Source organism: Pangasianodon hypophthalmus, chromosome 3, assembly GCF_027358585.1.
Source record: "Pangasianodon hypophthalmus isolate fPanHyp1 chromosome 3, fPanHyp1.pri, whole genome shotgun sequence".
Lineage (NCBI taxonomy): Eukaryota > Metazoa > Chordata > Actinopteri > Siluriformes > Pangasiidae > Pangasianodon > Pangasianodon hypophthalmus.
The window spans coordinates 798,465-820,092 of NC_069712.1; the positions used below are offsets into that span (position 1 = coordinate 798,465).

The 21,628-nt window shown below is 40.7% G+C and overlaps 1 protein-coding gene across 1 annotated transcript; it reads left to right on the forward strand.

Moving 5' to 3' along the window:
• Window positions 1-3,900: 3,900 nt before the first annotated feature.
• Window positions 3,901-7,764, forward strand: LOC117598467 (uncharacterized). The gene is made up of 2 exons (XM_053232712.1): window positions 3,901-3,928; window positions 4,955-7,764. Exon 2 carries the CDS (start codon window positions 5,517-5,519, stop codon window positions 7,074-7,076), a length of 1,560 nt encoding a protein of 519 aa, XP_053088687.1. The 5' UTR covers window positions 3,901-3,928; window positions 4,955-5,516; the 3' UTR covers window positions 7,077-7,764.
• The last annotated feature ends 13,864 nt before the right edge of the window (window positions 7,765-21,628 follow it).

Below are 21,628 nucleotides of genomic sequence, written 5' to 3' on the forward strand. Positions count from 1 at the left end.
GATCCCCAAGCCACTTCCATGGCCCCCAAGTGGCACCATCCCCAGCAATCCCACTGATCTTCAGAGCGTCCATGTGGGTCCATCCACAGCAGCAGTGAGTGATTTCATTTTGGGAAAAAATATTTAGATTTCTTTCCTAGAAATATTCTATTGAGATGGAGCCTGATCCCATCCTGTTGTGAATCTGTCCCTACTTTTGAGATTTGGAAAGACTGGAAGATTTACAATAAGAGAAAAATTAAGCATTTTTAATAGGATTTGGGAAAAAATAGAAAGGTTTAAGGACTAATAGACATCTTGGTATTTTTTCTGCAGGAGTCTAGAATATGTAATGTGTGGTTTTTTTTATATAATTTAATGGCTGGTAACTGTGTCTAAACATATTGTTATTTTTGTCATTTTTAATTTAGAGCATATTCAATATACTGCTTAAGTTCTGCAGTGTAGAAAGGCTTCCATATAATGTTGAGTAGTTTAAGGGAATGTACAAACTGTTAATATGTTTTTCAGGTATTGATGATAGTAATGATAGTAAGTAAGTAATGATATGTAAAGTTCTAATAAGTGGGGTTAGGTTAAAATTTGTGTATTTTGTAAGAAGTATCACTGATTCAGTTAACCACATTACATTGCATGGTTTATTCTTTTGATGTTTATTTGAAGGTATACCATCCTTTATATAAACATCAAAAGAATAAACCATGCAATGTAATGTGGTTAACTGAATCAGTTAACCACATTAATAATCCAAAAGATAAAAAAAAAAATCTTTTTTCCAACTATCTTTTGGATTATTTTTGGACCAACAAACAGCATTGCATCACACTGAGGATCTCAGCAGCAGAGGACACTGTGACATTGGGTTTTATTAATGAAGCTCTAACAAGTACAGATCAGCTGGGCTGAATTCTTTCCTAATGCCACATCAGGCAGTGTGTTATTGTTAGACCTGTCTAAACAGAGTCCTTCTTATGAAAGCCTTCTCACTGTCTGTTGTTTACTGAAGCCACCAAATGTGGTAGTTAGAACATGAGGTCCCATGAAAGGTCTTAGACAGTGTAGGAGCCATGCTTACTATCTTATTTAATTTTTCTATGTGTTCATTTAAATACTAGTTTGCTGCTATATTGTTAATGTTTATTTCTCTGAGTGTGTGCCCTCTATAGGTGTGAAGGGAAAAATGTTTAAAAGGCTATGCCACCCCTGACAGGAGGGGGGCGCTGGTGCGAGAGCATACAGTCTTTCGACTGTGCGCATGGAGCTAAGATGGCATGGTGTAACAAGCCTGCAATTAGCCTTTAAGTTGTTTGTTTGTTTTATGTTGCAATTCAACTTAATTTTGATTTAATAAACTTCAGTTATTGTTTGGAACCTCAACAAGCCTTTCTGGATCTATTCATGCTACATTGCACGCGTCGGATTATTGCATCAACACCTCCCATAGTGGCCAAGAAACAAGGGACAAAATTGGAAATTTGGAACATGTTTTTTACCACTACAGACAGGAACCACAAATAATGCGATTTTCCTTTACTACTATGAAAAAGTTTAGTCTAGAATTCTGATGTCACTGGGTGATTCAAAAGACTAATGTGACAAACAGCATAAGGACTACTTTTATACCCCAAATTTGCTGGTCCAAAGTGGTGGATCAGTGGTTAAGGCTCTGGGCTACTGCAGTCATAAATTCAAGCCCCAGCGCCACTAAGCTGCCACTATTGAGTAAGGCCTTGAACGTATGAGTTATAAACAGGGTTGCCAGATCTGGAGGACAAAAACCACACAATTTACAAGCATTATTAAAACACACAGTTATTTACACCTGCTTTTGCTACACCTACAACTTTTTTGCACTGACTCCCCTCTTTTGTTCAATCGTCCCTCAAATGCAAATATGTGAGGGGGAGAAGCTCACTTTGTGTGTTGCCACATGCACAGAGCTTAAATTGCATGTATAGGCATGTTTCAGAATGAAACTTGGAATCAGAAGAGATGCAGCAGAGACAGTGAATAATAACGAGGCAAGCACAGAGAGGGCCTGAGGCAGGAAGAGAAGAAACTATGAGTGAAGCTGAGGCAGGATGAAAGACCAAAGCTGAAAAAGATATTGCAACAGGAGCTGAGACAGACACTTTCAGACTTTTCACTGTTCATTTCCTCCTACCACTACATGATCAGTTCTCATTATGGAGTTAAATATATGGTGTTGTTTTTGACTAATGCCTGTAACTAATAGTTGCTGGGCTCTTTTTTCAGCCACATGACAAAATTGCAGAAAAAATCTGCATTAACAAATGAATAATTTAAAAAAAAAACCTAATCATGATTTAAATTTCAATGAAATATCAATGCAAAATGGATGATGAACTATTGAAAAAAAGTTAATAATCTTTTTTTATTCAAAAGCACATTATTATTTAGAAGAATATCAAAGTTGATGAGTGTCTTAATGAAGGTAAAAATTTGAATTTCTCAGCAATATCTGGTGAGTATAAATCAACAAATTCAGATCTGATTTTTCAAAATCTTTGCCAAAAATAATGGGTGTGTGAAATTGGATTAGTGAACATTTTGTACTTTTCAAAAGAGAAACTGAAGTTATGAATATTACAGACACTCCTTTTTTTATTATTGGCCCGGTGTTACATTGTTGCTCAGATTTTGCATGAGTGTACCTGTGCATGCTAATCAGTTCAGAACAATTTTTGCACATTACAGTCATGCCACATGAACTAGATCTGTTTTGTTGCTTGGCCTACATGTCAGAATTCCAGATTCGGCAAACATGAGCTAAACTGGAGCAAGTACATCACACTTTTACAAGCATCTGGCTCTGTGCAGGACACTCGAGTTCTTCCACTCCAACCGTAACACAGCATGTCTTCATGGAGCTTGCTTTGTGCACAGGGGCATTGTCATGCTGGAACAGGTGTGGGCCTCTTAGTTCCAGAGACATTCTATACAATTGTCTGCTTCAGACTTTGTGGCAATAGTTTTGGGAAGAAACACATATGGGTGTGATGGTCAGGTTTTCACATAGTTTTGGCTGTATATTGTATGTCAAACAAAACTGTCACTGATATCAGTCCAAAAGCTGCATGTGCAATATTGCTATAAACTGGTTTATAAGTGAAGCATATCATTATTTGGCTAATTTTTCAAAATTATTCCAAATGTCAATTGCCCTTAGGTTAAATTTTTTTTGCCAATGTCTGAGGTGTAGTCTAATTCTGAAATGTGCATGCTTATTTATTACATTTTATCTGTGAAAAGGATAAAGACCAAGACAGAGCATGAGATATTCTACTTGTGGCAGACACGCCCTGAACAAAACCTGTAGAGCTGCAAGCCATTCCGGCTTTTATATTTCACCTTTGTGTGTGGATGAGGGTCATCACTGGATATTAGTTAAATTATTATATGAGTCATTCTACCCAACGGGTGCCATTTGGGTCCGCAACGTTTGATGAGATGCTTAAGGCGCAAAAATGTCCTAAAGTGTGTTTCCAAAGCTTAAAGTTATTAAGTCAAGTGTTCTTGTTAACATGATATACGATAAAACACTATTCTTAAAGAGTAACATACTATTTTTTAATCATTTTTCATTAGTACATAGCCAATTTCACATGTCCGTGTTGACCAACATGACATTTTTATCTAAAATATCACCAAATAAGTTATATATTTTTTCAAACTTTTATTATTTTCAGGATTATATGTGTGTCCCTGTTTACATAAGATATATTTATTTGAAATAAACCTTATTTTTTTTGTAAATATTTTATGATTTGTGTGTGTCCCTCAGTTTAACTTACCACCCCGTCACACTAACTTGTTTTATCTATAATTAATGTACTGTTGCTTTAAATGACATCACAAAGCAGAAGTGACATCATTTGAGCCTTGCAGCCACCAAGAACAAAAGCAGGCAAGTACTGACATTCTTTTACGTTGTTTATTTGTTGCTTTTTCATGTTATGCAGGGTCCGTCAAGCTTAAACCAACCACCCCGTCACGCAAAGTAGATAGGAAAAACTGTTTTTTATTAATTTTTTTACATTATTAATGCAAATAAAATTAAATTTCAGATTGAATGCATGTATGCTAGGTGAGGAACTTGACCACATGGGAGATCTGCGGCCATTTTGGGATGAAATTTACCACCCCGTCACATACCACCCTGTCACATTTTTTATTGTGACAGGGTGGTAATGGAGGTGATGGGGTGGTTCTGCTTCCTGTTTGAATGTGAGGATGTGTGAAACTAAGAATTCTAATATAATCAATTTTTAATCAGTATTTTCTGTTAACTTAACCCTGTTTGGTTCATTCACTCACTCACTATATCACTCACACACGTATTACTCACTCATCTCTTTCACTCACTATCTCACTCACTCACTATGTCACTTTCTCACTATCTCTTTCACTCACTCACTCACTATCTGTGTTTAATGAATAATGTTACATTTTATAACATAATTGCAGATAGATCTGTCTCCATCATGGCTCCATTAAGCGCTGCTGAGAGACAACGGCGATACCGTGCACGTCGGAATGCTGATCCTGAGAGGAGGCAAAAATATCTAGAGAGTGAGCGTCAGAGATGGAAACGTGATGTAGAGCAAGGGAAAAAAAAGAAGATAAGTGATCTAAGTGAGCGAGGGAAGCGTCAGCTGCGTAAAAAGTGGAGGAAACAGAACAAGAACAGAAAAGAGAAAGCAGAGGTTAGGAAGCACAGTCTGGACACCTTTCCTCTGAGTCCAGATCCTGTCCAGCAGTTAAAGCAGCAGTTAGGATCTTCAAGGTCAGGGTAGTGTGCAGTTAGGATTATAAATGAATGGACACATGTAGCGAATAAGAAGCAGGCCTATCATTGATGAGTAATTGTTTTTACATATGGTGCACATGACTTGAACCCCTAAGTTACCAGTAGATTTTTGTTTTGTTTCAGGCAACATAAAGAAGGAAAGCGAATTTCCAGGAGGAACAGGGATACACTGCGCAAAGAAATTGAAAAACTAAAAAAATCGCTAGAGAAGGAAAGAAAACGCACTGACAAATACAGAAAAAGATATAAGCGCTTAAAGAAGAATGACTCTCCTCATTCAAAAATAAAAGAATTAACTAAGACAGGCAGAGTTAGCTCCAAAATAAAAAAAACACTACTCTTTCATGAAGCTTTGATTGAAGACATTAAGAATAAGTACTGTAAAGCAAGAAAAGAAAAAGAAAAACAACTAATAGCAAAGGTAACAGCGGGGAAGATTGTGAAGAAGTACAGGCTACAAGGATTTGCCGAAAATGCCCTTGGATTTTCAAAGAAGCGTCGCAGTGTTCAGAGTGAAGACCTCTGTTCCACCAAAAGAAATCCCACAAACAGGTTCACTGCTGCTTTCAAGTCCAAAGTCAAATCCTTCTTCACCCGAGATGACAACAGTCGGATAACGACTGGAAGAAAACAAACAATTACCAAGAACAAGTTGAAGAAGCAGAAAAGGTTTCTGGTTGACACAATGAAAAATCTTCACAAAAAATTTCTCACTGAAAACACAAACAACATATCATACTCCCTTTTTTGTAAGCTTCGCCCTTTTTGGGTTGTACATCCCAATCTCTCTGAACGGAACACATGTCTGTGCAAGATCCATGAAAATCTCAGATTTGTTGTTGAGAAGTTGCATAATTTGAGGCTCATAGATACTTCGGATCTCGAGAGTTTGACTAAAATGATAACCTGCGACACCTCCAGGAAAATGTGCATGTATGATGAGTGTGAGGAATGCAAAGGCAAGACTGTTCAGCTCTCCAGATTTGATGGCTCAGCAAAGGTTGCATTCACTCAATGGGCCACAGCAGAGAAACCAAGGGAAGATGTGAGGGAGGGTCCTACCACTGTCAAGATCACAGTGAAGAAAACAATGGAGGACACACAAGACAATCTTGTGGAGTTATTCCACAATCTTCTTCATAAATTCAAAAGACACACATTCAACATAAATCAACAGTACTCCTACTGCAGAGAGTTGAAAAAGAACCTGTCAAAAGAGGAGGCAGTGATCCACATCGACTTCTCTGAAAACTACACATGCAAATACAGCTCAGAGGTTCAAGCTGTCCACTTTGGTTCCTCACACCTACAAGCTACTCTGCACACTGGTGTTTTGTACATAGGTGGTGAAAAAGAGCCCATCTGTTTTAGCACAGTGTCACCCTCCAAACACAAAAGCCCCCCAGCTATATGGGAACACATGAATCCAGTGCTGAATTATCTACAAGCCACATACCCACATGTATCTGTTCTACACTTTCTGAGTGATGGACCGTGTACCCAATACAAACAGAAAGGAAATTTCTACCTTTTCAGCACAGAGCTCGCAAGACGAGGTCTGAAAGGGGGAACATGGAACTTTTTTGAGGCAAGCCATGGCAAGGGGGCCCCTGACGGTGTTGGGGGAACCTTGAAAAGAACAGCGGACAAGCTGGTGACCAACGGCCGTGACATACCCAATGCCCATGAGCTATATAAGGCCCTCACAGAAACATCTACAACTGTTAAGTTGTTTTATGTAGCATCCGAAGCAGTGGAGCAGGCAATGGAAAGGATGCCAGGCCAGATTCCACCAGTGCCATCCACAATGAAAACCCACCAAGTGGTCACATTCACTCCAGGAGAAATCCTTTACCGGGAAGTTAGTTGCATGTGCTCCACGCAAAAGCAGCTGAGATGTCAGTGCTTCAACACACAGCATTTCACTTTTAACAAGACAGCCCAAAAGGTGCCAACAGAAGCAATTGATTGGGAAAGTGGAAATCTAATTGGAAAGTGGTGTGTGATTAAATATGACAACGACCTTTATCCTGGGATCATCATGGATACAGATGAAACACATGCCCTTGTAAAATGTATGCACTGTGTTGGGGCCAACAGGTTCTTCTGGCCTCCAAGAGATGACTTCCTGTGGTATCTCTTTGATGATGTGCTCGAAATCATTCAAGCACCACAGCCTGTGACATCCCGCCACATGGAAATCCAGAAGGGTGTGTGGATGCGACTCTCCCAGTCACTGTTATGATGCTCATTTCAGTTTTTCAGAGCATGAGCAAGTTTTCCATTACATCTCCTATTTTAATGTCTCCCCTCCCCCAGTTTAAAATCAGCTGTTCATATAGAGAAACACTTTGTCCATACCACCCCGTCACAGTGAACCACCCTGTCACATCACTTACTACCCCGTCACAGGGTCATTTTGTTAAAAGTTTATAGAAAGAAAATGAAATGTTACATAAATTAATGTTGAATGATGTTCTTATTGTGTGGACTAATGAAATAAATGCAACTTTATTTGTATTTTTTAAGTGAATTTGTTTTTTCACTACAAAAAGTGAGGCCATTGAAAGTCAAATTCATTTTTCAAGATTAAAAATCTAAGAATAAAAAAAAATAATTAAATTACAGACTCTCTATTGATCTTTTCCACAAAAGGGACATTTTACTATTAGGAAAACATAAATTTTTTAAAATCTATTTCTTGTTTTACTACTCTAATGGCATACATATTGTCCGTAATGGGGTGGTACAAGAAAGGCGCTCTTGCCTGAAGAAAAACTATAATATTAATAAGGAGTTTGTGCCTGAGGTGGGAAAATATGTTTTTTGAAGGGTTAACATGTCTTTCAAGTTGTAGTCTTTTTTAAAGAAAGTTTGTTCTTAATGAAAATTTTGAAAATTGCAAAGTTGAAATGGCACCCGTTTCGTATAATGACTCATATGCTGTCAGCAACATTCCAATACCAAAAAAGAGAAAATTGCATAATTATATGACTAAACTAAAATAATGGCACAGACCTTTGAGGTATGTAGATAGGGAAGACCTGCTATACCAGTTTCCAGTTGCTTAGGTTCTAGCTGTGAGTAATGGTATTGCCTGGGTCTATCAGGGTGTATTAAAAACCTGATAACATTTCTGCTAATATAACCAATATACCAGAACATGGTTGAAGAGGCATGGGTGTAGGGGCATTGGACAAATGATCATCCTACTCAACAAAAGTTTGGAAATACCTGCTTTTATTACAAATTTCACTTTGGAATGTGCCTTTAGCCAAAAACATTGCACTTGTGTACCTTGTTTCCTTCTCCAGCTAACAGCAGAAATGTATTGCTATGCGTATTGGGAGTGAGTAAGCTTATCTTCTGATAAATAGAAATTGCTCTGCTCCCATTCTCTAAATGACACAACATGTGACATCCTCCAACAAAGCAAGATAAGTCACATTCTTTAGCATGAGGCCCTGGAGGTGTGGCCCCAGCATTTTTCACCATCATGCCACAATGCGGAAATGCAAGCTGTGTAAATTACAGAAGAGTATATGAAAGCTTTCACAATTTCTAAGAAGGACACTGAGCTTACAGAATCACAGACTGCATCTCGTCTAGCACACAGGTGATTATAACTTTATCTGCCAAAGGAGTAACTGTTATGGATAAAATAGAGCAATTTTATTTATAAAAATCACAGTGCACAAAAAATGTAGATTGGATAAACCATCTGCAGGACTCAATTCTTTGAAGACTGATCTAGCAATTTTCAGCCAATGATGGGTATTAGTACAGTAAATTCTCAAGCCTTATGAGCATAAGCCTACAACCAAAGAACATGGTAGCAGTCAGGCATTAACAGCTAAATCTTTTCTCACCAATATCTGAAGAGACAGCTTTTTCCAATCTAATATATTTTCTAGTTAGCTTCTAATAATAGAATAGTAGTGAGGTCTGTAACTTACTAGTACCCTGTAATAAATTAATGTGACTCCAGCTTAAAATAATTAATTAGCTGATCTCATCATCTTTTTTTAACTTAGCTCAACTTCAAGGCTGATTCGTTCAATACAAATAGAATTTTACATTGGTATAACAATCCTCAAAAGTTGCCTAAGCTAAACTCTGAAGTTTCTGCCATTTGAATTTCTTGTGCATAAATAAATATAACTTAAAATTCTACATTGCCACAACTTGGTAAGTAAAGTTATGGTGACAACAAATTTCATGTTGGGCTTCCCAACTAAAATTACATTGAAATCAGTTAATAAAACATTTTCATTTTTTGAAAATTTAGAGTTTTGAAACTCAGTCAGAAACTCAGAAGGATGTGTTGTACATGGCCACAGCAATACACTAGTACACTAGTATCGTCAAATTATTAAAGCTAGTGAAATAAACATACTTGTCAAATATTTAAACATTTATTAACAGTAGAATCAGTTAAAAGAGCAAAATGTATTTTTACCAAAAATATTACCATATATGTGACATATCTGGAAGGTATGCAAAAATGCCAAAACATATTTTAATTTTTACATATTTTGAAAGTGTGCCAAATTTAAAACATGGGCCCTACAACTCCATCAGGTAGCAAGATAAATATAGCAACTACAGCCCACCTCTGTTCAGCAGCAGGCGTCTGTGTTCAACAGCGCATGTTAAGACAGCCTGAACCTTAAATCATTCCAAAAATTCCATTCCAAAATCATTCTGAAGAGAATGAACCCATGGAAGGCAGCCGGCCCAGATAACATCACCAGGCAGGGAACCTCAGGGTTTGCTTGTCGGAGCTGGCTGATGTGCTCACGGACATCTACAATGTGTCCCTCGCTCAGGCCTCGTGCCCTCCTGCTTCAAGTCCACCACCATCGTGCCCCTCCCAAAGAAGAACACTGTGACCTGCCTGAATGACTATAGTCCTGTTGCACTCACCCCAACTGTGATGAAGTGTTTTGAAAGGATAGTCATGACCCATATAAAAAGGACAATCCCAGCCACCTTGGACCCATTTCAATTCACATATCAACAAAACAGGTCCACTGACGATGCTGTCAACGATTCCATCCACACAGCCCTCACACACTTGGAGGGTAAGGACACATACGTGAGAATGCTATTCATTAACAACAGTTCAGCATTCAACACAGTCATACCACACAGGCTCTCCAAAAAGCTCCCCGCCCTCAGACTGACACGCTCCCTCTGTAACTGGGTGCTGAACTTCCTGACAGACAGACTCAGGCATCAGAACTGTTAGCACAGGGACCCCCCAAGGCTGTGTCCTGAGCCTACTGCTGTTCACCCTCTTCAACTATGACTGCATGGCCTCCCAGACCAACACCAGGATAATAAAATTTGCAGATGACACCACAGTCATCGGATTGATCACTGGTGGAGAGGAAACATCATACAGAAGGGAGGTAGCAGGACTGATAGCCTGGTGTCAGGAAAATAATCTCTACTTAAATATGGACAAGACCAAGAAGATGATTATTGATCCTAGGAGGAGGAGGAAGGAGCAGCACACCCCAGTCTACATCGGTGAGACAGAGGTGGAGAGGGTGAAAACCTTTAAATTCCTTGGAATTGACATTAGCAAGGACTTCACCTGGTCTCACAACACTCAGCAGCTCCTGAGAAGATCCCAGCAGCAACTGTACTTCTTAAGAAGGCCGAGGAAATTTGGCATGTCAACCGAATTCCTCAGCCACTTCTACAGATGTACAGATGAAAGTGTGATCACCAGCTCAATCACAGTGTGGCATGAAAGCTGCACTGTTCAGGACAGGAAAGCTATCCAGCATGTCATTAAAAACTGCACAGTTCATCTGTGGATTAGCCTTCCCATCACTTCCCATATTTACACCACCAGGGTCATCAGGAGGGCCCACAACATCATCAGGGACAATACACATCCACAGCACAGTCTTTTCACACTTCTGCCATCTGGGAGACACTACAGGAGTGTGAAATCAAGGACAAAAAGACTCACCTCACTCCCCATCACCACTACTGACTGTTATCCTGTTGTCACACAATGCACAGAGCACCTTACTTACCAGCTCAGTGTAACCTAGGTGTAGATAGCCATAAATTAACATATAGTGATTACGTAAGAAAAATATTGAGCAGAATTTCATCATTTAAGAAAAAAATCATAGTAGTGATTAAAAGCAACCTTAAACTAGATAAATAGGATAAAAACAGTATTTCATCAGATGGTAAATTATTTGTCAGTTTGGTTTAATAGTTCTGTTACTTTAAGGAATTGCATATCTGTCAGCCAATCGGAAAGCTGCTAATGTTTTTTTTTAGAAAAAGAAGCGGCCGACAGAGCTGAGAAAAAACAAGAGATGAAGGGTTGCATGGCGTGTTAAATCCTTGAGCAGATCGAAAGAAAGAAACATTGAGTATTGCTGATAATTATTTTGTTTTTTGAAGTGTTTTATTTAGCGTTCTGTCTATGTTGATAGACTGTGGTTATTTTAAACATTATCTTGTTAAGTTGACTAATTTTCCGGGAAGAATCGCGAACTGCTGAAGCCCATGTGTCGAGCACATGGACGTGGATGTTTGATGGCGAGTCACCCGCTTGAAGAACCTAGACCGTGAGTTACATTGGGAGAAATCTTCTGCTTACTGAGAGCGTGGACTCTGAACAGTAAGCCGATTGCTTACCGACTTTCGTTGAGCTGACAGTGAATCTCCGCATCGCGGTAAGCGTGTCCTCACTTAAACTGAATTTTCCCTTGGATCATATGAACACTGTATGGAGTGCCTGGTGCAGTCGCTAGCAAGGCTACCGCGTACTCCCTGCTAACGGACTGATTGAATAGAACTTCAAGATTTTGATAATTGTGACTTCATTCACTACAATGTTGTATGTTACATGTTGAATTATTGAATTGTGACTGGATTTGATATTGCATTTTGAAGTGTTACTTTCCAGCTGTTTTGATGTCGAGATGCTGACTGTAGCTCAAGGGTTGAGGTGAAAAAGCCTAAAATTTGCCAGTAGGAAAGTAGCCTAATACAAATGCTAATTTCATGATTCTAAAGTAGGCCTATGTTGATTTAAAAGAGAAATAAACAGGTAAACCAAAATAGCTTAATATTTAAAAGTAGGAACTAAATAAAAACCTGCAATAGATAAAAATTTAAATTAAAATTGAGCTCAGATAACAATTAGACATTGTAACCAAATAGGTTAAGTGGATGGGATAATAAGAAATTCATATTTGTTTTCTTTATAAAAAAAGGGGAAAGGTTTGAACTGAAACTATGCATTTCTATGCAAAGGTTTGTGTATTTTATGTTATGTTTGTGTGAATGTCTATCTGGTACCAAATTATAGTTACCCCTACCCCTGAGTAATTCTTTTGATAAACAAGCCGGCATTTAAACTTATTCTTGGTCTGTGGTGTTTCTTGTTTATTTAGCCATTAGTAACTGCTCTTCCTTCGAACCTAGTACTGGTCCAACAAACTTATATGTAGTAAGTGCTACACAAATTTTGGCGAGCCAGCCAGGAGCAGTTTTGTGTTAAAAGCAAATTTCTAGACAAACAGACTCAATTTATCACCCAGACCTTAAATAGGACAATCCGGCCAATATGGAGGTAGTTGATAGAGAAGCTGTTAAAGTGCCCAACTCGGTCATTATTAGTGGGCTTACTGAAACCGCAATAGATGATGAAGTCACTGACTTCCTGAGCAAATATGGGCGTATAGCAAGAATTATTAGAGTAGATGACCCCTATTCTCCGTATCACAAGAATGTAATTGTAGAGTATGAGAGTGGAGCTGCACTTAGTGCCCTAAAGCCTGTGCTTCCTCATAGCTATGAGAGCCCAAGCAAAGTCACTTACCAAATCAAAGCACTGTCAAACGAGTATGTTCCCACTGTGGCTGAGAGCGCTACCTGGAGCTTTCTAAGCGAACTGCAAAAGATTGCAAAACTAAGTGGAAAAGCTTTCGAAGACATTCTGCAAGAACAGTTGTCAAAATGCAGTAGAGCAGCAACCGTTGAGGTGGGGCCTGTGGATGAGCTCTTCAACACAGAGACTCAAAGTAACACAGCACAACCAGCAGTGACCCTGCAAACAGCTGAATATGTCTCTTCTGCTATGACAGTGGTGCAAGCTGAATCCTCACAGAGTGCCACAGAGCCTATCGTACTCGGCAGTGCTAAGAATAAAGTTCCTGGTACTATTATGAGCGATGCTAGTCCACCAGAAGTGCAAAGAATGGTAGTGGAGCATGTGGTGAGAAGTGAAGCACCAGTGTCATCGATGAATGCATCCTTTAGACTTAGACAGTTTTCTGGCAAAGCCCCTTGCCCAAGTCATGAAACAGACTTTGACACATGGCGAAACAGTGTTGAACTCGTTCTCAAGGATCCAGCCCTGTCTGACTTGCAGCGCTCTAGAAAGATATTGGACAGTTTAGTGCCACCAGCAGCTAATGTGGTGAAGTCCTTAGGCCGACATGCCTTGCCAGCTGCCTACCTTGAGCTTTTAGACTCAGCATTTGGAATTATGGAAGACGGGGATGAGCTTTTTGCTGTGTTTCTTAGCACGCTTCAAGATCCGGGGGAAAAGCCCTCCCAGTATTTACACAGACTTCTGACAGTTCTTACCAAAGCCCTGAAAAGAGGAGGCGTGTCTGCAGATGAAGTTGATCGGCATCTGCTGCGTCAATTCTGTCGTGGGTGCTGGGACAATCCACTGATAGCTGACCTCCAGCTTGAGCGTAAGAGAGACAACCCCCCTCCTTTCACTGAGTTACTGTTGCAGCTTCGTGTTGAAGAAGATAAGCAGAGTGCAAAAGAATCTCGTAAGAAGAAGTACCTTGGCGCAGTGAAGCAGAAAGCCAGTACACACGTGTTAGCTGTCAGCTCAATTGAAAGTAACCCATCAGTGGGGAATGACATCACTGAAATGAGAAAGCTAGTCACCGAGCTGCAGAGTCAACTCACTCAGCTAAAGACACAGAAAGCTGAGTCAAATGAGCCATCCAGTGATGCTGTTGTCATTGATTTAAAAAAACAAGTTGCCAAACTTCAGAGCCAGCTCACAGGCAGAAAAGCACCACCAAAGATAAAGACTAATGCATCAAAGCTTGGTGCGAAGCATTCACCAAAGACCAAAGAGCCTGGCAGTCCCTCAGTTGCAGACCAGAAGCCTAGTAACAGACCAAGGCCACGGTACTGTTTTCAGTGTGGCGAAGACGGCCATATTGCCTCTCTGTGTGATAATGAGCCGAACCCGTCATTAGTAGCTGCAAAGAAGACGCAGCTGAAAGAGAAACAGTCTCTTTGGGACAGTCAGAATGATTCACCCTCTTCTCAACATTTAAACTGAAGTCAGCCCTCATTGTGGGACAAATAACAGCTGAAAACAGTGATGGCAGTCCCCCCTCTAACATTAAAGACTGGAAAAGTAGAAAATCTTTATCCACAAGATCTAGTGATGTAAGAGTTCCAAAGGGATTGATTGGAGCTAAATACACTGCTCAGATACTCATTGATGGACAGTCTTGTAACTGCCTACTTGACACAGGATCTCAAGTAACTACGGTGTCACAATCGTTTTATGAGAGCAACCTCTCTCACTTGAAGATCCACCCCTTGAATGAACTGTTGGAGGTAGAGGCTGCGAACGGTCACACGGTACCTTATTTAGGTTTTGTAGAGGTTGACATCACCTTTCCAAAATCCTGTTTTGGCTCTGAAATCCCTGTGTCCACCCTTGCATTAGTGGTCCCAAACACAAGATCAAATGAACAATCCAAACTCTTGATTGGCACCAACACCTTGGACTTAGTGTATGAGAACTGCTGCAATGCGAACACAGACCTTCAAGCCCTTCCATATGGTTACAGAGTTGTCCTGAAAGTAATGCAGCAGAGAAACAAGCAGAAAGAAGACAGTAGCTTGGGTCTAGTTATGCTGCCAGGAAAGGAACCAAGGGTTGTCCCTGCTGGACAAAGCTGTGTTTATAGAAGGGCTGGCACATGTCAACAGCCCAGCTTTAGACCGGTGGATCGTGATCGAACCCCCTTCATTGTCTTCCTTGCCTGGAGGCATGCTAGCCACAAGCTGCTTACTGGCAATTTCTGATGATCTCCCTAGAAAACTACCAATTATAGTAGTTTCACGTAAGCAAAGACCTGATCAACCAGCATGTTCTGACAGTCTCTCAGAGTCTACTGACAAAGTAAAGCTGAACTTAAACTTTGATGGCTCTCCACTTTCAGCTGAATGGAAGGAGAGAATAGAGAAGAAGCTGTGTGCTATGCCCGAAGTGTTCGCTCTACATGATTCAGACTTTGGTCGGACAGATAAAGTCAAGCATCAGATTAGACTGAGTGATGAGACCCCCTTTAAGCACCGACCACGACCGATTCGTCCACAAGATCTTGACGCAGTGCGGAGACACCTACAAGAACTAAGTGAGGCAGGAGTAATCCGTGAGTCAGAGTCGCCCTTCTCCTCACCCATAGTGGTGGTTAGAGAGAAGAACGGAGAAGTGAGACTTTGCATCGATTATCGTAAGCTAAATCTCCAAACCATCAAGGATGCATACGCGCTACCTAATCTGGAAGAAGCTTTTTCTGCACTCAGGTTCAAAATGGTTCTCCGTTCTGGATCTAAAGTCAGGCTACTATCAGATTGAAGTGGAGGAAGCCAATAAACCGAAAACAGCCTTTGTATGTCCTTTGGGCTTTTGGGAGTTTAATAGAATGCCTCAGGGTGTGACAAACGCTCCCAGTACTTTCCAAAGGCTAATGGAAAGGTGCATGGGGAATATCAACCTGAAGGAAGTCATCGTATTTTTAGATGATCTGATAGTCTTCTCAGACACTGTTGAAGAACATGAGACCCGCCTTCTTCATGTCCTTAACCGTTTAAAGGATTATGGCTTGAAGCTGTCCTTGGAGAAATGTAAATTTTTCCAAACGTCAGTTAGGTACTTAGGACACATAGTGTCACAAAACGGCGTCGAAACAGACCCAGAAAAAATTGAGGCCCTAAAGACCTGGCCTAGCCCAAAGAACCTGAAAGAGTTACGCTCATTTTTAGGATTCGCTGGATATTACCGGCGGTTTATCCAGGATTATTCAAAGATAGTAAAGCTGCTGAACGACCTCACTGCTGGGTACCCGCCACTTAGAAAAAGTAATGAGCCCAGAGGGAACAGTGGTGAGTACTTCAAGCCGAGAGGACCGTTTGGAAAAAGGTGGACAGATATCTGTCAAAAGGCTTTTGAAACCATCATTGACAAGCTCACTACTGCCCCTGTATTAGGATTCACCAACCCAAAGCTACCATATGTATTGCATACAGATGCAAGCACAATTGGGCTAGGGGCAGCGCTCTACCAGGAGCAAGAGGGAGTTATGCGCGTTATAGCCTACGCTAGTCGTGGACTATCGAAGAGTGAATCCCGTTACCCAGCCCACAAACTTGAATTCCTGGCGCTCAAATGGGCTGTATCAGAGAAGTTTGCCGATTACCTGTATGGTGTCTCTTTCACAGTGGTTACAGATAGTAATCCATTAACTTACCTGCTCACTACAGCCAAGTTGGATGCGACTAGCTATCGCTGGCTGTCTGCCCTTTCCACCTTCAGATTTCAGCTTCAGTACCGAGCAGGAAAACGCAATCTCGACGCTGATGGCCTCTCACGGCGCCCCCATGCTGAACCTGTCAATGACTTATTGTCTCAGAAAGAAGAGGAGAGAATTCGTCAGTTTATACACCATCACTTACCTGAGTCTGATAAGTTCACTCGTCTCTCCTCTAAAACTGTTAGTGCAGTTTGTGAGAAGCATCTAGTCTGCTTTCCGGTGAACACCTGCGAAAGGGTTCCCGCGATCCCTCTTGTTGCATCTCTTGCTATGTCAACTACAGCTATTCCAGACAGTTTGGAGAGCTGCAATGGTTTCCCTGTCATTCCCAGTGTGTCAGAGGGAGATTTAAGACAGCAACAGAGAGCAGATCCTGCCATCTGTGAAATCCTCCATCTGATGGAGACAGGGAAGACCCCTACTCCAGCTGTCAAGAAAGAGCTGTCTGATCTTCCCATCTACCTGCGAGAGATGAACAAACTTGAGGTGAGGGATAAAATGCTCTACAGAAAAAGACAGATTGGCAATGAAACTCACTACCAAATAGTCTTGCCTGAGAAGTTCAGAAACATGGTTATGACGAGCCTTCATAACGACATGGGTCATTTAGGTTTTGACCGGACCCTTGATCTTACCCGCTCCAGATTTTTCTGGCCAAGAATGGCAAATGATGTCGAGAAATGGATAAAGAGTTGCAGCCGCTGTGTTTGTCGAAAAGCACTGCCAGAGAAGGCAGCGCCTTTAGCGAACATTCAGGTATCCAGACCTTTAGAGTTAGTTTGCATGGACTTTCTCTCAATTGAACCAGACCGAAGTAACACCAAGGATGTGCTTGTGATAACTGATTTCTTCACTAAATATGCTGTAGCAATTCCAACTCCGAACCAGAAAGCTCGAACAGTAGCCAAGTGTCTTTGGGAAAATTTCATAGTACACTATGGCTTCCCTGAAAAATTACACAGCGACCAGGGCCCAGACTTCTAGTCGAAAACGATTAAAGAACTTTGTGATCTCGCTGGCATGCACAAAGTTAGGACGACACCATATCATCCCAGGGGAAACTCTGTTGAGAGATTTAATAGGACAATTTTAAGCATGCTGGGTACACTCAAAGCTCAGGAAAAAACACACTGGCAAGACTTTGTGAAGCCGTTAGTGCACGCTTATAATTGCACTAAACATGAGACAACTGGGTTTACACCCTACGAGTTAATGTTTGGGTGGCAGCCTAGGTTGCCTACTGATCTTGCTTTTAATGTTCCATTGAACCAGAGTAAACAGAAGTCTCACTCCCAGTATGTACGAGCTCTGAAAGACCACCTTCAGGAGAGTTATCAGCTTGCTAGGAAGAATGCTGCTAAAGCAGCTGTAAGGAACAAAGTCAGGTTTGACAGACGTGTTACGGAATCTACCTTAGATGTGGGTGACCGGGTACTAGTCAGAAGTGTACGCCTAAGAGGGAAACACAAGTTAGCTGACAAGTGGGAGGAAACTGTGCATGTCGTTGTGAGCAGGAAGGGAGACCTCCCAGTGTACACTGTCAAGCCAGAGAATAAAGACGGTCCTCTCAGAACGCTGCACAGGGACCTCTTGCTACCCTGTGGGTTCTTGTCAGTCCCTGAAGAAGAACCTTCTGCTGTGGCAAAACCTCAAAGGCCCAGTACCCATCAGCGTCCACACCCTGACCCTGATGAGCGACAGTCAGAGTTTAACTTTGATGAAGAAGATTACTTTGTCTACTCTTTTCAAGATCCAGTGTTCAGAACCGGAAGGTCCACCCAGGAATTTGTTGTGCCTGTGCCTCCCAGAGAAGAAACTTCTGTTGAGCCTACCTGTCTGGATCCTGTAGTTTCTAGTGGTGCTCCAGGGGAAGCAGGTCAAGCCTTACTTGAAAGCTCACCTTCACCTTCACAACACGCATCTGAGGTGAAACCCATGACTACGAGTGACCGACCTGAAAGAGACAGACCTGTGGAAGAAACAGAATCTGAAACAGTTATAGCTGATGCTGGAAACTTACCTGAAGTTCAGGATGGAGAAAGCACACAGGAACTTAATGATTCTGAAATTCTAGAAAGTAGTGAAACCACACATCAGAATAACACAGAGATTAATGAAGAAATGACCAAGATGAAAATGAAACCCAGAGTGAGGTGCGAAGGCCCTCAAGACGAAGAGACCCCCCCAAAAAACTGACATATCCTGAGTTAGGGAATCCCTTAGTGACGATTGTCCAAAACTTATTCCAAAGTTTAAGTTCAGCCATCACTAATTCCCTTGTAGAACCTAGCTTAACTCCACTACCCGAGCCTCAAGTAGTGTAATCTTTTAATTTATGCAAAGGGACTTGCATAGATTTAAGCGGGGAGGGTGTAACCTAGGTGTAGATAGCCATAAATTAACATATAGTGATTACATAAGAAAAATATTGAGCAGAATTTCATCATTTAAGAAAAAAATCATAGTAGTGATTAAAAGCAACCTTAAACTAGATAAATAGGATAAAAACAGTATTTCATCAGATGGTAAATTATTTGTCAGTTTGGTTTAATAGTTCTGTTACTTTAAGGAATTGCATATCTGTCAGCCAATCGGAAAGCTGCTAATGTTTTTTTTTTAGAAAAAGAAGCGGCCGACAGAGCTGAGAAAAAACAAGAGATGAAGGGTTGCATGGCGTGTTAAATCCTTGAGCAGATCGAAAGAAAGAAACATTGAGTATTGCTGATAATTATTTTGTGTTTTGAAGTGTTTTATTTAGCATTCTGTCTATGTTGATAGACTGTGGTTATTTTAAACATTATCTTGTTAAGCTGACTAATTTTCCGGGAAGAATCGCAAACTGCTGAAGCCCATGCGTCGAGCACATGGATGTGGATGTTTGATGGCGACTCACCCGCTTGAAGAACCTAGACCATGAGTTACATTGGGAGAAATCTTCTGCTTACTGAGAGCGTGGACTCTGAACAGTAAGCCGATTGCTTACCGACTTTCGTTGAGCTGACAGTGAATCTCCGCATCGCGGTAAGCGTGTCCTCACTTAAACTGAATTTTCCCTTGGATCATATGAACACTGTATGGAGTGCCTGGTGCAGTCGCTAGCAAGGCTACCGCGTACTCCCTGCTAACGGACTGATTGAATAGAACTTCAAGATTTTGATAATTGTGACTTCATTCACTACAATGTTGTATGTTACATGTTGAATTATTGAATTGTGACTGGATTTGATATTGCATTTTGAAGTGTTACTTTCCAGCTGTTTTGATGTCGAGATGCTGACTGTAGCTCAAGGGTTGAGGTGAAAAAGCCTAAAATTTGCCAGTAGGAAAGTAGCCTAATACAAATGCTAATTTCATGATTCTAAAGTAGGCCTATGTTGTTTTAAAAGAGAAATAAACAGGTAAACCAAAATAGCTTAATATTTAAAAGTAGGAACTAAATAAAAACCTGCAATAGATAAAAATTTAAATTAAAATTGAGCTCAGATAACAATTAGACATTGTAACCAAATAGGTTAAGTGGATGGGATAATAAGAAATTCATATTTGTTTTCTTTATAAAAAAAGGGGAAAGGTTTGAACTGAAACTATGCATTTCTATGCAAAGGTTTGTGTATTTTATGTTATGTTTGTGTGAATGTCTATCTGGTACCAAATTATAGTTACCCCTACCCCTGAGTAATTCTTTTGATAAACAAGCCGGCATTTAAACTTATTCTTGGTCTGTGGTGTTTCTTGTTTATTTAGCCATTAGTAACTGCTCTTCCTTCGAACCTAGTACTGGTCCAACAAACTTACAGTCAGGTCCATACATATTGGGACAGTGACACAGTTTTGGTAATTTTGCCTCTGTACACCACCACAGTGGATTTGAAATGAAGCAGTCAAGATGTGACTAAAGCGTAGACTTTCAGCTTTAATTCAAGGGGTTTAACAAAAATATTGCATTAACCGTTTAGGAATTACAGCCATTTTTTACAGAGTTCCTCCATTTTCACAGGCTCAAAAGTAATGGGACAATTGACTGATAAGCAGTTTCATGGCCAGCTGTGGCCTGTTTCCTCCTTATATCATGATAAATTAAGGAGATAAAAGGTCTGGAGCTGATCTCAAGTGTTGAATTTGCATTTGGTAGCTGTTCATGGGAACTCTCAATATGCCGTCCAAAGAGGTGTTGATGCAAGTGAAGGAGGCCATCATTAGGCTGAAAAACCAAAACAGACCTATCAGAGAGATAGCAGAAACTTTAGGAGGGCCAAATCAACAATTTGGTACATTCTTAAAAAGAAGGAATGCACTGGCGAGCTCAGCAACACCAAAAGGCCTGGGAGACCACAGAAAACAACTAAAGTGGATGATTGCAGAATTCTTTTCTTATTGAAGAACAACCCCTTCACAACATCTAGCCAAGTCAGGAACACTCTGGAGGAGGTAGGCCTATCATTGTCAAAGTCTACAATCAAGAGCCACCTTCATGAATGTAAATACAGACGGTTTACCTCAAGATGCAAACTGCTGGTAACACTCAAGAACACAAAGGCCAGATTAGACTTTGCTAAAAAACCTCTAAAAAAAGCCTGACCAGTTCTGATGCAAGATTAACTTGTACCAGAATGATGGGAAGAGAAAAGTATGGAGAAGGAAAGGAAGGGCTCATGATCCAAAGCATACCACATCATCCGTCAAACATGTGGAGGCAGTGTTATGGCATGGGCATGTTTGGCTGCCAATGGAACTGGGTCACTGGGGTTTATTGATAATGTGACTGTTGATAGAAGTAGCAGGATGAATTCTGAAGTGTACAGAGCTATACTTTCTGCTCAGATTCAGTCAAATGCTGCAAAACTGATAGGACAGCGCTTCACAGTACAGATGGATAACAACCCAAAACATACTGTGAAAGCAGCCCAAGAGCTTGGAAATTAAATGTTCTTAAATGGCCGAGTCAGTCACCTGACCTCAACCCAACTGAGCTGCTTTTCACTTACTGAAGACAAATCTGAAGGCAGAAAGACCCACAAACAAGCAGCAACTGAAGATGGCTGCAGTAAAGACCTGGCAAATCATCTCAAGGGAGGAAACTCAGCATTTGGTGATGTCCATGGGGTCCAGACTTCAGGTAGTCATTGACTGCAAAGGATTTACCTCCAAGTAATTAAAAATAATCCTAACATCT

Excerpts from the sequence above, each read along its gene's own strand:
- LOC117598467 (XM_053232712.1), top strand. The coding sequence starts at position 5,517 with ATGAAAAATCTTCACAAAAAATTTCTCACTGAAAACACAAACAACATA.